Genomic DNA, 12,283 nt, shown 5'->3' with positions numbered 1-12,283 from the left:
GAGGCTGAACATCTTGCTGATTGCTTTTTTAATACACACCCACCAGCCTTGCGATGGCAATGGCAGTTTCTTCAGTTTAAGCAATTTCGCGGTGTGATTTCCTCCTTCTCGCTGATAGGTGGCACCATTCTCTGCACGGAACGCCAGCACTTGAAGTGCTTTGGGAATTTCAATAGCTTTTGGCAAATGTTTCACGGCTAACACACCATGGCACCAGCCCGTGTGTGTTTTGGAGCTCTGTCAAGAGGTTAGACAGATTTCACTGTAGTGATCTGCAAAAGCCTAAAAATCTTTCCTGAACCCCAATTGAAATTTCTTATTACAGCTCAGTTACTCATGTAAAGACCCCAGGGCCTGATCACTTTTTGTTTGCTGTATGTTGGTTCAGGCTTTCTAGGTCAGGCAGTGCAGCTCAGCCTCTCCTGTTCAACTCCGACTTTTCCACTTGAAGGAAATCCCCATGTGCCTTGCCCTTCCCTCATCAACCCACTTCCATAACTCCAAGTCACGACACTAAACCCACAATCATTTCTTCCAGAACTTTCTGTGCCAGCTGGGCCCACCCAGGGGGGGGTGGTGTCTTGCTCCATTGGCAGCAAGATAAGGGTCATTAGGAAGTTCTGGTTGGCTTTCTAAAACAAATCATAGACTCTTAAAAAATTGTGCACCCACTCTCATGAACCTCACAGCACTTCAGTGGTTGCACCTTTACACCTAAGTCCTGTAAATGGCAGAATTATTTTTGTTAATGAGAAAGGCTCCTGTTTCCAATGCAGGTCATCTCTATTAGTAACACATCTGAAAAATAATAATTAAAAAAATATACAATTATACTAGGGAAATAAGATGATAAAAGAAGGTGAGAACAGCCTAAAGGGAAAACCAGAGAGTATGGTTAAGCAATGAAAGTGGGCTTCTGATAAGAACACAGTCCAGAAAAGTGTTGTGCTAAACTTGCATGAAAAGGGTTGAGCTTTGAGTGCTGGTGGTTGGTCTTAGTGGTTTCAGGCACTAAGTTCTTAGATTTGCTCACAGGTTAGGAACTTTGCATACATTCTAGTAGCAAGAGTTTGTGTTTGCTCACTTGCTTTTAACTCAACCTTACAGACAGGAAAATACCTCAGTACCTTATTTTCTTGTTTTTCTTGTTTAAAATTCCAGATAACCAGTGAGGATGCAAAGGCAAGTCTAACTAATGCAAGTGCTCAGCTGTGTTACAGTAACCACAGATGGGCAAAACAAACCAAAAAACAACCACCAATAATGTATAGGCTGAAGAATCATTATCCCTGCTGCTTAGTGCTTGGTTACAGGCACATACACGTGATTCACAGTTGATTCATGAAGATTTATTGATCAAAAAAAGAAGAGGGGTGGCTACATTCATGATATACATTCTTCACAGTGAAAAATCTGAGACTTAGGATAACTCCTGTAGTACAAATGTTGCCAGATGCAGAACTGCTGACAAATTATTTACATGAACATAATTTTGTTGGATATTATTCACAGAACATTCATTTTAGCAAGCGTATGGTACCTTTAAAGTTGACATTCCTCCTTCCAAGAAATTCTGGCTTGGTTATAATAGGAAGTTAAGTCCACAGAATACCTTGGCTAGCATCAGAGCAGTGTTTCTACACAGAGTCCTCACTGTGGATTTACAAAGTAATGCCTTACCATAAGAAAGACTGATCCTGGGGATGGAGCTGAATTTGGCAAGGCTGTGTCAGGCTGTTCCTTCTGAGGCTGATTCTGTTGTTACCCACCCAAAGACTGTGGCCAACTCTGCTTCCTCTGGATAAACAGGGAATCTCTTAACAGCTGTTCTTCAACTTTTGCAGTCCCTGTCCTTGTAGAAATCAGGAAAGAGAAAGCTTGTACCCACAGGTATCACCCAGTTAACTTAGGTGAAGCAGAGTTGTGCAAGAGAGTCAGGAGCACAGGAACATGTCCCAGCCAGGTCACACAGCTGGAACCCATGGGTGGGCCCGACAGCCTCCTCCTAGCAGGACAGGGCAGGGAGTTTTTTCTAGTAGAATGAAAGATGTCAGATCCTTTCTCAGATGCTCTGTGCCCTTTGGTCACAGGTGGCAAACTGTGCATACGTGCTAACAGGAGCAGCAGTCTGGCCGAGATCCAAAATCAGTGTTAAAACCAGCAGTGTATGTTTTGCCCTGCTGAGCAGTTCAAGAACCTGGTCAGTTCTCACCCTGCTCTCTCCCACACCAGTGTCTGACACACAGCATCTGCTTGCACTCGTGCAAAGTTGTTTGCTAGTGATACAGAAAAGCATGAGACTCAACCACTTCTGAAATATATTTTAAATGAAGATGACAGAGATCAAACTAAGAAGGGCATTAAAACAGAGTTGGCAGCAGTTATTAACAAGTTTTCACCATAAGAAACCTACAGGGCATCCTATGGAATCAAAAGCAGAGATACTCACAGCAATCGTGCTATTTATTATGACAAGATGTTGTGACATCCAGGGGTATAAAAGGATCAGATAATCAAGCAAATAACAGTATCATCATTTGTAACAGACCAGGTCTATAAATCACCACAGGCCCCACAAATTCCTTGACTGCAGCACAGCAGTGACATTTTATATCACGTGCAAATCCGGCCTCTCTGTTGATGTGGGTCAGGTCACAGAGTGTGGGGTATTTGTCTGTCCTTTCTATCCATTAGGCAATTTAGGAAGTATAAGTTGTTCTGCTTTGGTTGTGTTCTCCAGAACAGTAACATGTAGATCAATTGATAGATCAGTTGTGCTCTTGCACATTTGAGTTGCTAAAACATGACTTCAGTGCAACACTCCTAGAAAGGGAACACTCATCATCAGCTTCCCGGCTGTGCTTTGAGAAGAAATTTTTTCCCATGGTTCAATGATTCTAGGAATGGTGACTGCAAGGTCAGATTTTGTTCATAGGGATTTTTTTAAATGTTTGAATGCTTGTGGAGCCCTTACTAGTCCTGCAAGACCATACAAGAACAGGGCTCATATTGCTGCGTGGTTGTACCCGAGAGCTTTACACAAGGGTGTGTGTGCACTGGGATGGCAGGAGCAGCCTCTTCTCAGGCACAGTTGTCAGCCTGGGTTTGGATGTGCACCCTCAGGGACCAAGCCTCGTGGTGATGTGTCTCTGAAATCCACAGAGCTCATCCACTTTAGAACAGCTTGGAATCTGCTGCTGTGCTCATCTCAAAACAGGCTGGCTGCCTTTCTGAACAGATTACATGCAATTTATATTTTAAACTGGACCTATACTTGGCTTTTCTAGTTTTCTGTCATGCGACAACTTTGAATTTTTATCCAAGGTGTCCAAATGTACAAGGATAAAAAAATGCAGCTGATGTCAGCAGTAAAATGCATAGTAATTTATTAGCTTTTCAGGTGTAAATACAAATTGATTGGATGATGTGCCACATAATGAAAAGTTATCTGCACTCACAATTTGCACTTTAGTTGCTGCATTATTTCTTTAAACTTACTACAAAGAGTTTGAAAACTGCAGAGTACTTGCTGATGGCCAACAGAAAACTGTGACCCTATGGGAAGTGTGTGGTGGTTCTAGACATCTTTGAAGAATGCTCTTGATTCAGAATTTCTGTTGTTCAAAATCAGGTTGCCATATATTGCTTCGCTGGATTATTTATAAGTATTCTTGGGGAAAGAAAACTGTGTTTTTACTTGGGGCAACTGAGTGATAATATGCCCAACTCCCTCTGAATTCCAGCTTCTATCAAAGTTTTTCTTTCAGCCCTACTGATTGGGTCCCAAAACAGGCCATAATGTGCTTTAGTATGGCTGTTAATGAACCATTTCAAATGAATACTGGATACTGAAGGAATTACATGCTGTGTAATTGATCTAAAGAACAGATTAGGACTGGTGCTATTTCATTAAATCTTATTAGCTCTGGCTTAAGTACTTAAAATTGCAGCTGTCCTTTGTCAGACAGATTACACCCCCTGTCACACGGCAGGCAAGGTTTTCATCTACCAGACCACAGTTTCTAAAAAGGCTGATGAAAAGAAAAAAGTAAACAAAGGATGGTGAGGACACCTCAAGGCCCAAACTAAATGAGATAGATATTTCAGCACTTTCAGAGCGCGTGGGAAGACCTGTTGTTTGTTTCCACGCTTTTGTCTTAGGTCACTTCTGTGGAACCAGAGTTTAGCTCTTTGGGTGTGGAACAGCCCCAAAGGGTTCTCATGCCTCATGGATGAGCACACTGTAGATCTTCATGTCATTGCAGCAGAAGCCTCTGGGTCCTTCATCAGCCCTTTTTTTAGCTCATGTCTCTCTGAGTTGCTTTCTGCTGGAGGTTCCCATGCCTCGGGGGCCAGCGAGCCAATAAAACTAGAGGACAGCTTGGGCTGAGGAGCAAATGGCTTCAATCAAGCCAAGAATAAATTCCGCTTGGAAAATAGTTTATAGCTCTCAAAGGAGAAAGGGCTCCTTTTCCCCATGGGTCTCTAATTTTCAGGTGTCTTAAAATGCTTAGAAAAATAATTTTTTCCCACTTTGCCTTTGATAGCTTTATGTTTTTTCTCACCTTGTATTCTTCTGTCCTAGGACCTCGTATCTCCTGAATCAAACAAAATAGAAATTGAAGATTTTTATCTTCGTTATACTGTCGTAAATACTTTTCCTATTATCTGGACAGCTGCATTGTGGGAAGCAAGACATGATTTTTTACTGTATTGCTTCACTTATTTAAAAAAGTTACCTCCTTCTGCAGGTATTATTACATTGTTGAAGAGGTTGTGTTCAAACTAACCATAAACACGGAATTTTGAGCATTTTTATGTTTAGAATCTCACCCAGAATTACTCTTTTGTATATATTCATGCATAACCTGATCCACATGACAAAGATTAGCAATTAGCCACAAGTAAACTGCAGGACCATCAACTCTGTATTACATTGTGCACACTCTGTATAAAAAAAAAAAAAAAAAAATTGGGGCAGAATATAGTGAAGTTCTCTGTAAACACCAGCCAGGAGTTGACAAGAACTGATGAATTTTGCATGTTAAAAGTAAATATTTTATTACATGTCATGCCCTTGAAAAATTAAGTTTGCTTCTATTTTGTTCAGCATGCCTTGATATAGGAATGGCAAAAGCTCTGCAAGGAACAGATCACCAAGTTCCATGGTACCACAGTGTCCACAGTTACCTGTTTTCCTGGCTCAGTAAAAGAAAACCAAACTCTTTTTTTTAAAAAAAGTGATTATGAAATATTAAAGAGTGAACAGATACAATCTCTGTCTCTCCTTCAGTATGACTGAAGTATGAGCTGTCTATGGACCCACACCCAAGGCCTTGTCATGGCTCTGGCAACCTGGGCACAGGCATTGCAGGGACAGCTGGATGCAAGATGAAATTCAGCTTCACAAAGATGCTGTCAATGGGTCGACTACAGGAAAATATGTATCAGAGTAACTTTATATTTGTTCCCTAGTTCTTGCTCTGATTTGCCTTCTTATCCCTAGGTTTTTGTTTGTTTTTCAAATGCTGAAAATACTTTGTTGGTTTATTCAGGAAATTTGTCTTGATGGTGATCACAAAGCTTATTTGCTCACATTGGACATTTGCACGGGGTGGGTAACAAAAGGGAAGATGGTGAATTCCACAGATGGCACCTAAGTCAGTCAACTTATTTTCAGAAGTAATGAGTATCCAGCTTCCCAGCAGCTTCTGAGGCAGGGCAGCAATGCACCTGCACACACAGCACCACAGGATGGGAACCTTGCACTTAGGGCTTCTGGGCCAACTGAGGCCTCTAGAAATTAATCTGCTGGGACATTTGCTGCATTTACTGCCTGGAAAGAGTTAAATATGCAAGTGCTATAGTCTGATGCCTTTACAGCCAAGAAATAAAAAGGTGGCAATATGATGGAGCATGTGGCTATTTTAACTATTCAACATTTACCTGTGTCTAACTAGAAGAGGTCTCCAAAATGCTGCATTTGAGCAGCTTGAAGGTTGAGAACCACCTGTAAACATTTGCGGAACAGTCTCTTTCTAGAAATTGAGACTCCTAAACAATCAACCTCGAAATTGATCATATAATGTATTTCCAGTGTTATTTACAGATCTTCTTGTTTAGTACAATGAACCAGACATGCTGAAAAGCTGAGTTTTCCAGTCCCCTTTATATGAAGTACAATAAAAAAGGCACATAATTATTCACCGTAGGAGTTGTGCACCAGTCAATAACTTAAAGCTAAAAAGCTTCCCATCAGAGAGCTCTCTTCATGAGGCAGTATTGGGATCTCCTTTGAACTCATCATAGAATCATCTGTCCATTAATTCCTCTAGGAGAGCTGAAGGAACCCACTTTTCTGTTGTGTTCTGATCTTCACAAGATTCCCAAATCAACAGAAAAGTCCTGTTAGGCTTCTCAGGTCATCTACTGGAGCAAGGAAGAGTCAAATAGGGCATGTTTGTGTCTGCTTTTCTTTTTCTCCTTTTTTTTTTCCTTGAATGTCCAACTCTGGAGGACTCATGAGGGCCAAGTCCTGTTGAAACTAACTTGCTTTCAGACAAATGCCTTGCAAGATATGGCACGCTGAGCAATGGGCAAGGGCAGCAGAGCAGCTCCTCAGCCCCAGCAGTCAATGTCGACCGTGCTTTATCCAGTTTCTAATCATCCATTTTTGCCCCGAGCACCTTTGTACAACTAATCTGAGCCCAAAATTTGCATCCTTTGACATTTCCACTTCTAGACAACGGCCAGTGTCTCTGCTGATGATTGGGCCATTCTAAGAAAAAAATAAAAAAATGAAATAAAAAATGTTAGAAGGAGCAACAGAAAAAGTGGAAAGACTAGAAGAACAGTGCTGGATCTGTAAAGCCCTGGGAAATACTATAAAATGCCTGGAAAGTTTTGTATCTATCAAGTGATAAAAGTCTCTAGAAAGGGCTAGAAATTCCTAGGAGAAGCTAGATAATCCAGAGTGCCAAAACAATTCCTTGATAAAGCTAGATTTAGTAATTGCTAGAAAATTCATCAGAAATCACTAGAAAGTCTTGACAAAGCACTAGAGATTTCCTACAGACCCCAAGATATAGGAAATCCCAGAAACTGTAAGAACGTCTTCAAAGTCCTAAAAAATATTTGAAAGCTCTAGATCTAAAAATTCCTAGAAAAATTCCTAGAAACAAAAATTCCTACACACACACACAAAAATAAAAAATTACATGTTCCTGACAATCACTACAGAAACTGGGAATATTCCAAGAATAACTAAAAGTTCCTGGGAAGCACACCCCAGACTTTCTAGGGATAAGAAAATCCCTGGGTAGCACATGAGCTCTGGAAAACATGTCTGACTGTTTCTAGAAGGCATAAGGGGAGATTCCTAGGATAGTCCTCTAAAGACCTCCTTGTTTTTCCTGAAATATCCTCTGGAGCAGCATTTTCCTCCAGGGTATCCCTGCGAGGCTCCCTGAGCTCTTCCATACCTGTGTGAAATCCCAGAACCTCTGTGCTGGCCTCAGGACATCCTCACACTTCCTCAGCGTGGGTGTCCTGCCCTTCCCGTCGTCAACCAGGCATTTGGAGTCGGGCAGGAAGGCGGTGGAGCCCAGCGGCCCCAGCTGCAGGACGCCCTCCGAGCTGTAGCGGACAAGCTGGGAAGGAAGGAAAGGGAATTCTGTAACCACAGCCCCAGGGATCCCAACGATGGGACACTGAGCCAACCTGCAGCTGCCTGCCCTACCAGCTTCTGCCCCCAGCACCGGTGAGGAGTCCTTTGTCCTGCGGCCTGTTGGGACCTTCCCGACCTGGCAGACACGTGGGAAACTTGTTCTACCAACACGGGGTGTCTTGTAGGACACAACATCCCCCCTTCTTGCACCCCTCTGCTCCCCACCAGTCCCCACCCACTATTTCTCCGCAAAAGGGCAATCGAGAGAGTGAAGAAATCAATATGTAAATCATACCCACTCAGCAGGAGCTGATTTAACAAGGACACCATGTCAATTTGCCATGCAGCTTGTTCCAAAGAGCTCTGTTAGAGGCTATTGATAGCAACAAGTTAATTAGTTTTTGTAAATAAATGTTACTGAAAAATTCCAACCATGCAGCCAGTATCCAAAAATACAAGAAGGAAAAAAAAACAAAACAGAAATCATTAGGGAAATAACAGCAAATTTGCTAACATATGCTTCGGGCCTACATGATCAAGAATGACACTCTGATACTGCAATTTTATGGTTTTTTTTAACTCTTCTGCCATTTAGTGATGTGGTAAATGCTTCTGCCTGCAAGTAGAGGCTTCAGGTGAGGGCCAGCTATTATTTTAGAAGGATTTTTTAATAAAAATAAACAAACAAACAACTCAGGCACAGTTGCTCACGTTCATTTTTTCCAAGAGTGTAGTTTTTTTAACCTTCCTTCTAATTTAAGTGATGATTTCACTTGTCTCAAGTCATTCACAGTAAAATGGCCCTAAAGAAAAAAAAATGCCTACGTAGGAAGTGAGGTTAAAAAAACAAACAGGTGGTCTCTTGTAATCTCAGCATGGCAGAATATATTTTTTTACATTAATATTGGACCAAGGGGAAGTATTTAAAAACTAAGAATATCTGTAGATGGCTTTTGTGGATCAGGAAGAACTCTCACCACACGAAGGTGTGATGGACGAGAGCTGCTCTGCTCACAGCAGCTTCCCCTTGGCCTTCTCACACTGCCACGTTTTGGGTCAGACACTGCTCCTTCTCTGAGAACTTTGAGGTCACTGGGATGCCAGAACCTCCTGCAGCCTGTGTGGGAAGGGACACAGCCAGCACGGAGCCATAAACACACATTTTGAGGCACCAGAGGGGAAAAAAAAAAACAAAACCAGAAAAGGATAACCCCCAGGGACACACCGGGGACCCTGAAAAGTTTCTTGCAACACAAGAAATCACAGAACTGCTGGATGACAGCAAGGCTGAAGAACACAGTCTTGATGAAGGAAGGTTGATTTCAAACCCTTGATTCTGCCTCTTCCAAATCTGATTTTTCTCTGTTTGTTTCAATTTGTATTCTGAGAAAGCCTTGAGGCTTGAAGGTGGTTTTAAGCTGCTGATGTAGAGGGAGAAGGGGCTGTGTCAGCTCAGTGTCAGACTGCACTGAGGTAACTAGGGTAGCGATCGAGTCCTCATTTATAAGTTGCAAAAATTAGTAAGTAATCCCCTTAATTGCTGCTGCTTTCTAGATGGTTGAGAGTGGGCCTATTGAGGCAGATATTGAAGCACATTGAAGTGAAAATGCATGATGTTAATTTGGCAGCAGGCCAGCATGGCAGATCAGATGTAGCTGCTTCTCACTTCTGCTTAAATCCAGAGTCATTACACCAGCATAGTATTTTGCCCTTCTTACCCTAGAATAGTCAAGTGCAGCCCCCAGGTGCCAGAAGACTGCAAAAGAGTCAGCTGCCTGGCTTACATGCTGTGGGTCTGCAGGGTGAAGATCTGAGCCACCAAAGAGATGCAATTATCACCCAGGACATTGGCTGCCTGGCTGGCCATGAGGCTGTTACTGTATGGCTGAAATGACTGAACAAGAAAGGGAAGGAAGGTCAGAAGTGCCTGCCATTTATTGGATGCTATTGATCAGTGCATGAGATATCATTAAGAGTCAATCAAAGAACCTCAAATTAGTGTATAGCTTTTTCCCACCGGCCTGATTAACCTCAGAGGAGTCATGCTGTGAATAATGATATCTTGCTGGTGGTCACTCCTAGACCAGATCCCCTTTGACAAAAATGTGTGTTCATTTTCCCACCTGCCACTTCTGTTCAGAGCAACCACCTGCAGCACAGCTAGAGCAGTGGCTCCACCAGAGGAAGCAGAGGGATAACCCCAGGAGGATGCTCCTTCTCATTCTCCAGGCACTGTCTACACACACTCAGTTGAGCACTTCTTTTTTGCCTTTCTCCAGAAGGATATGGGGAACTTACATAAAAGAAGGAAGGAAAGTGATTCAAAATACAAACAGACTGCAGGTTCAGGCAAATTAACTTTCTTTTATCCCTTTTAAAGGGGGGGGGGGAACCACCCACAAATTTTATTTTTTTTATTTTTTTTTTTTAAAGTAAAACCTGTCTGTGCATTTCACCCTTCCCATATCTAATGGATACTCCCATGCACCTGGGAAAGACAATGTTACACAGAAGCCTGTCAAAGCAGAAAGTACCATTTCTGTTTAGGCTTTAGTTTGTAATAGAGTTGGTGAAATTCCCTCTTGTCTCCAGCACTGAGCGTGGCAGCTGTGGGACAGCCCCACAGAGCCAGGGGCAGCTCAGGGCAGCAAACTGCTGTTTATACAGTGAAGAGACAAATGGAATATCAGGGGCTTCATTTTCCTGAATCTGTACTTTTTGCCAAGAGTTCCAGCAGTCACAGAAACTTAGGCATATGCTACAATAAAACAAAATTCTAAAAAAACACCCACAATTATCTCAGTTCAGACCTTATAATACGGTAAAGCTTTTGTACCTGCTTCTGCAAAACCAGGCCAGAAATCAAGGGTCAAGAAATCACATGATTAATAACATCTCCCTTCGAAGACTTCATATCCCAACTTCCTAGAGACAACATAAACTGTGAAATTAAACTTAACATTAAAATATGTAGACTAAAAAGCAGGAACTGGGGTACAGAGTCAATAAAACAGGGAAAATTACACCTGCTGTATTTAAATTTGCTCTTAAGTGCCAGTACCATGCTGGAAAAGAAGTAACCTCTGAATTTGCATTAGAACTGTGGGCATGATATGACACAGCAAATCCATTCCCAGTGCCAGCCAGTCAGAATCAAATGACAAAGCCCCCTTCATTACAGAATATTGAATCCCATTAATGAAAAAAAAAAAAAAGTCTAAGCAAGTCTTGGTGGGCTGAGAGCCTTAGGTATCCACACATGCCCACTGCAAGCTGCAGAACAGAGACACAGCTTTAGACACCACATCAGGGTGGATCTGCACTCAGTTTTCTCTTACTTCAGAAGTGCTGAAGGATCCATGTAAACTACTCTGAAGCTGAGTGCTCTAGTAAATACTCCTGGATCTAATCCTGCTGCTATCTGCTGTACCTATGATAACATGAGATAGTTTTCCCTTTGACATTCAGAGATCTCAGCAGAATGGGAAAGATGACAAAGGTTGTTTATCAGAGCCACCGTATCTGATTGAAAAATAGTGGTGCTGCCTATGGAAGGTGATTCTCCAGGAGCATCAATGTGATAAGTAAATACCAGCTTTTCACTGAAGGATTTGACTTCAGAAAATCCATTCCTGTTAATTTCCAGTCAAGTGAAAAAAACCCCAAAAACCCCAAAACAACAACAGGCAATTGTACAAAAGGGTTACATGGGTGGGTCTGATAGCTTTCCACACTATGTTTAACCCCTCTCTTAATTTATTTCTCCAAACAAAATGAAAATTTCAGTGAACCTTCAGCCCTACAGGCTCAGGGAAGCTGTGAGCTGACATAGACACAGCGAGCTGTACAGGAACCTAAAGTACCTGAAGTCCCCAGAATACTTATTGCCACAAGACAAACATAAGTTACCAAACTCCCAGGTTCATTACAGAATCTCACATTCTGCTTCCTGCAAGTTGAGAAACTACCTTTTCAACCACCGTGCTCTAGGTAATCAGACCTGCTACCCTGCCTGCAACTCCAGAAAGCCACAGCTCTACCAAGCAAAATGTTAAATATCTGCCCTATAGCGACAGTTTAAGTAAAGCCTTTCATCTCCTCTTATTCCATCCGTCTGCATAGCTGCAAGCTCCAGGAGTCCAAACATTGAGATCTCCCTTCTTTCTGCTTGATCTCAATGCTGAGGGAGTTCTCCTTTCCACAGGGAAGAGAGGAAGGTGGAGAAAGAGGCTGTTCAGCAGGGCCTTTCTATCACAGGATGCCATTTTATTCACTTCTTTCACATACCATGTAATCGGCTTCACATCACAGCATTCAAGAGAGACTCTGAGACTGGGAATAGTTCCACTGGGGCTATATAAGTGCTCTCAGATGGTTCAAAACCTGTGTGTCCTATAACTGTTCTAAGAAGCTTCCAGAACAACACTCTCCACTTTTGGGGGCTTGTATCCATCCCCCCTTCCTCCATCTTTTTAAAATTTGTCTTACAGCAAAAGGGAATTATGTAGTGCTATAGAATTAATGGACTTTACAAGAGATTGTACAAGACAGGCCACATGCAGAGGCAAAAAGCAGTTCAAGACCCCCAGAATATTCCTTTTTTCCTGGAAGTTCTTT

General features: G+C 42.2%; 1 protein-coding gene across 2 annotated transcripts in view; it reads right to left on the bottom strand.

The window, feature by feature from the left end:
* Window positions 1–6,150: 6,150 nt before the first annotated feature.
* GALNT9 (polypeptide N-acetylgalactosaminyltransferase 9) overlaps window positions 6,151–12,283 on the bottom strand; it is a 132,500-nt gene continuing 126,367 nt past the window's right edge. For both annotated transcript variants that reach the window (XM_051633783.1, XM_051633784.1), the window contains 2 exons: window positions 7,482–7,649; window positions 6,151–6,778 (listed from right to left, as the gene is read on the bottom strand). In XM_051633783.1, coding sequence (XP_051489743.1) covers window positions 6,632–6,778; window positions 7,482–7,649 — 315 coding nt within the window. In that variant the 3' untranslated portion in view covers window positions 6,151–6,631. The remainder of the gene's footprint in view (window positions 6,779–7,481; window positions 7,650–12,283) is intronic.

This window comes from Apus apus, chromosome 16 (genome assembly GCF_020740795.1).
Source record: "Apus apus isolate bApuApu2 chromosome 16, bApuApu2.pri.cur, whole genome shotgun sequence".
Taxonomy (NCBI): Eukaryota; Metazoa; Chordata; class Aves; order Apodiformes; family Apodidae; genus Apus; species Apus apus.
Note: the sequence above shows the minus strand (reverse complement) of the source record. Positions and strands in the feature narration are given on the sequence as shown.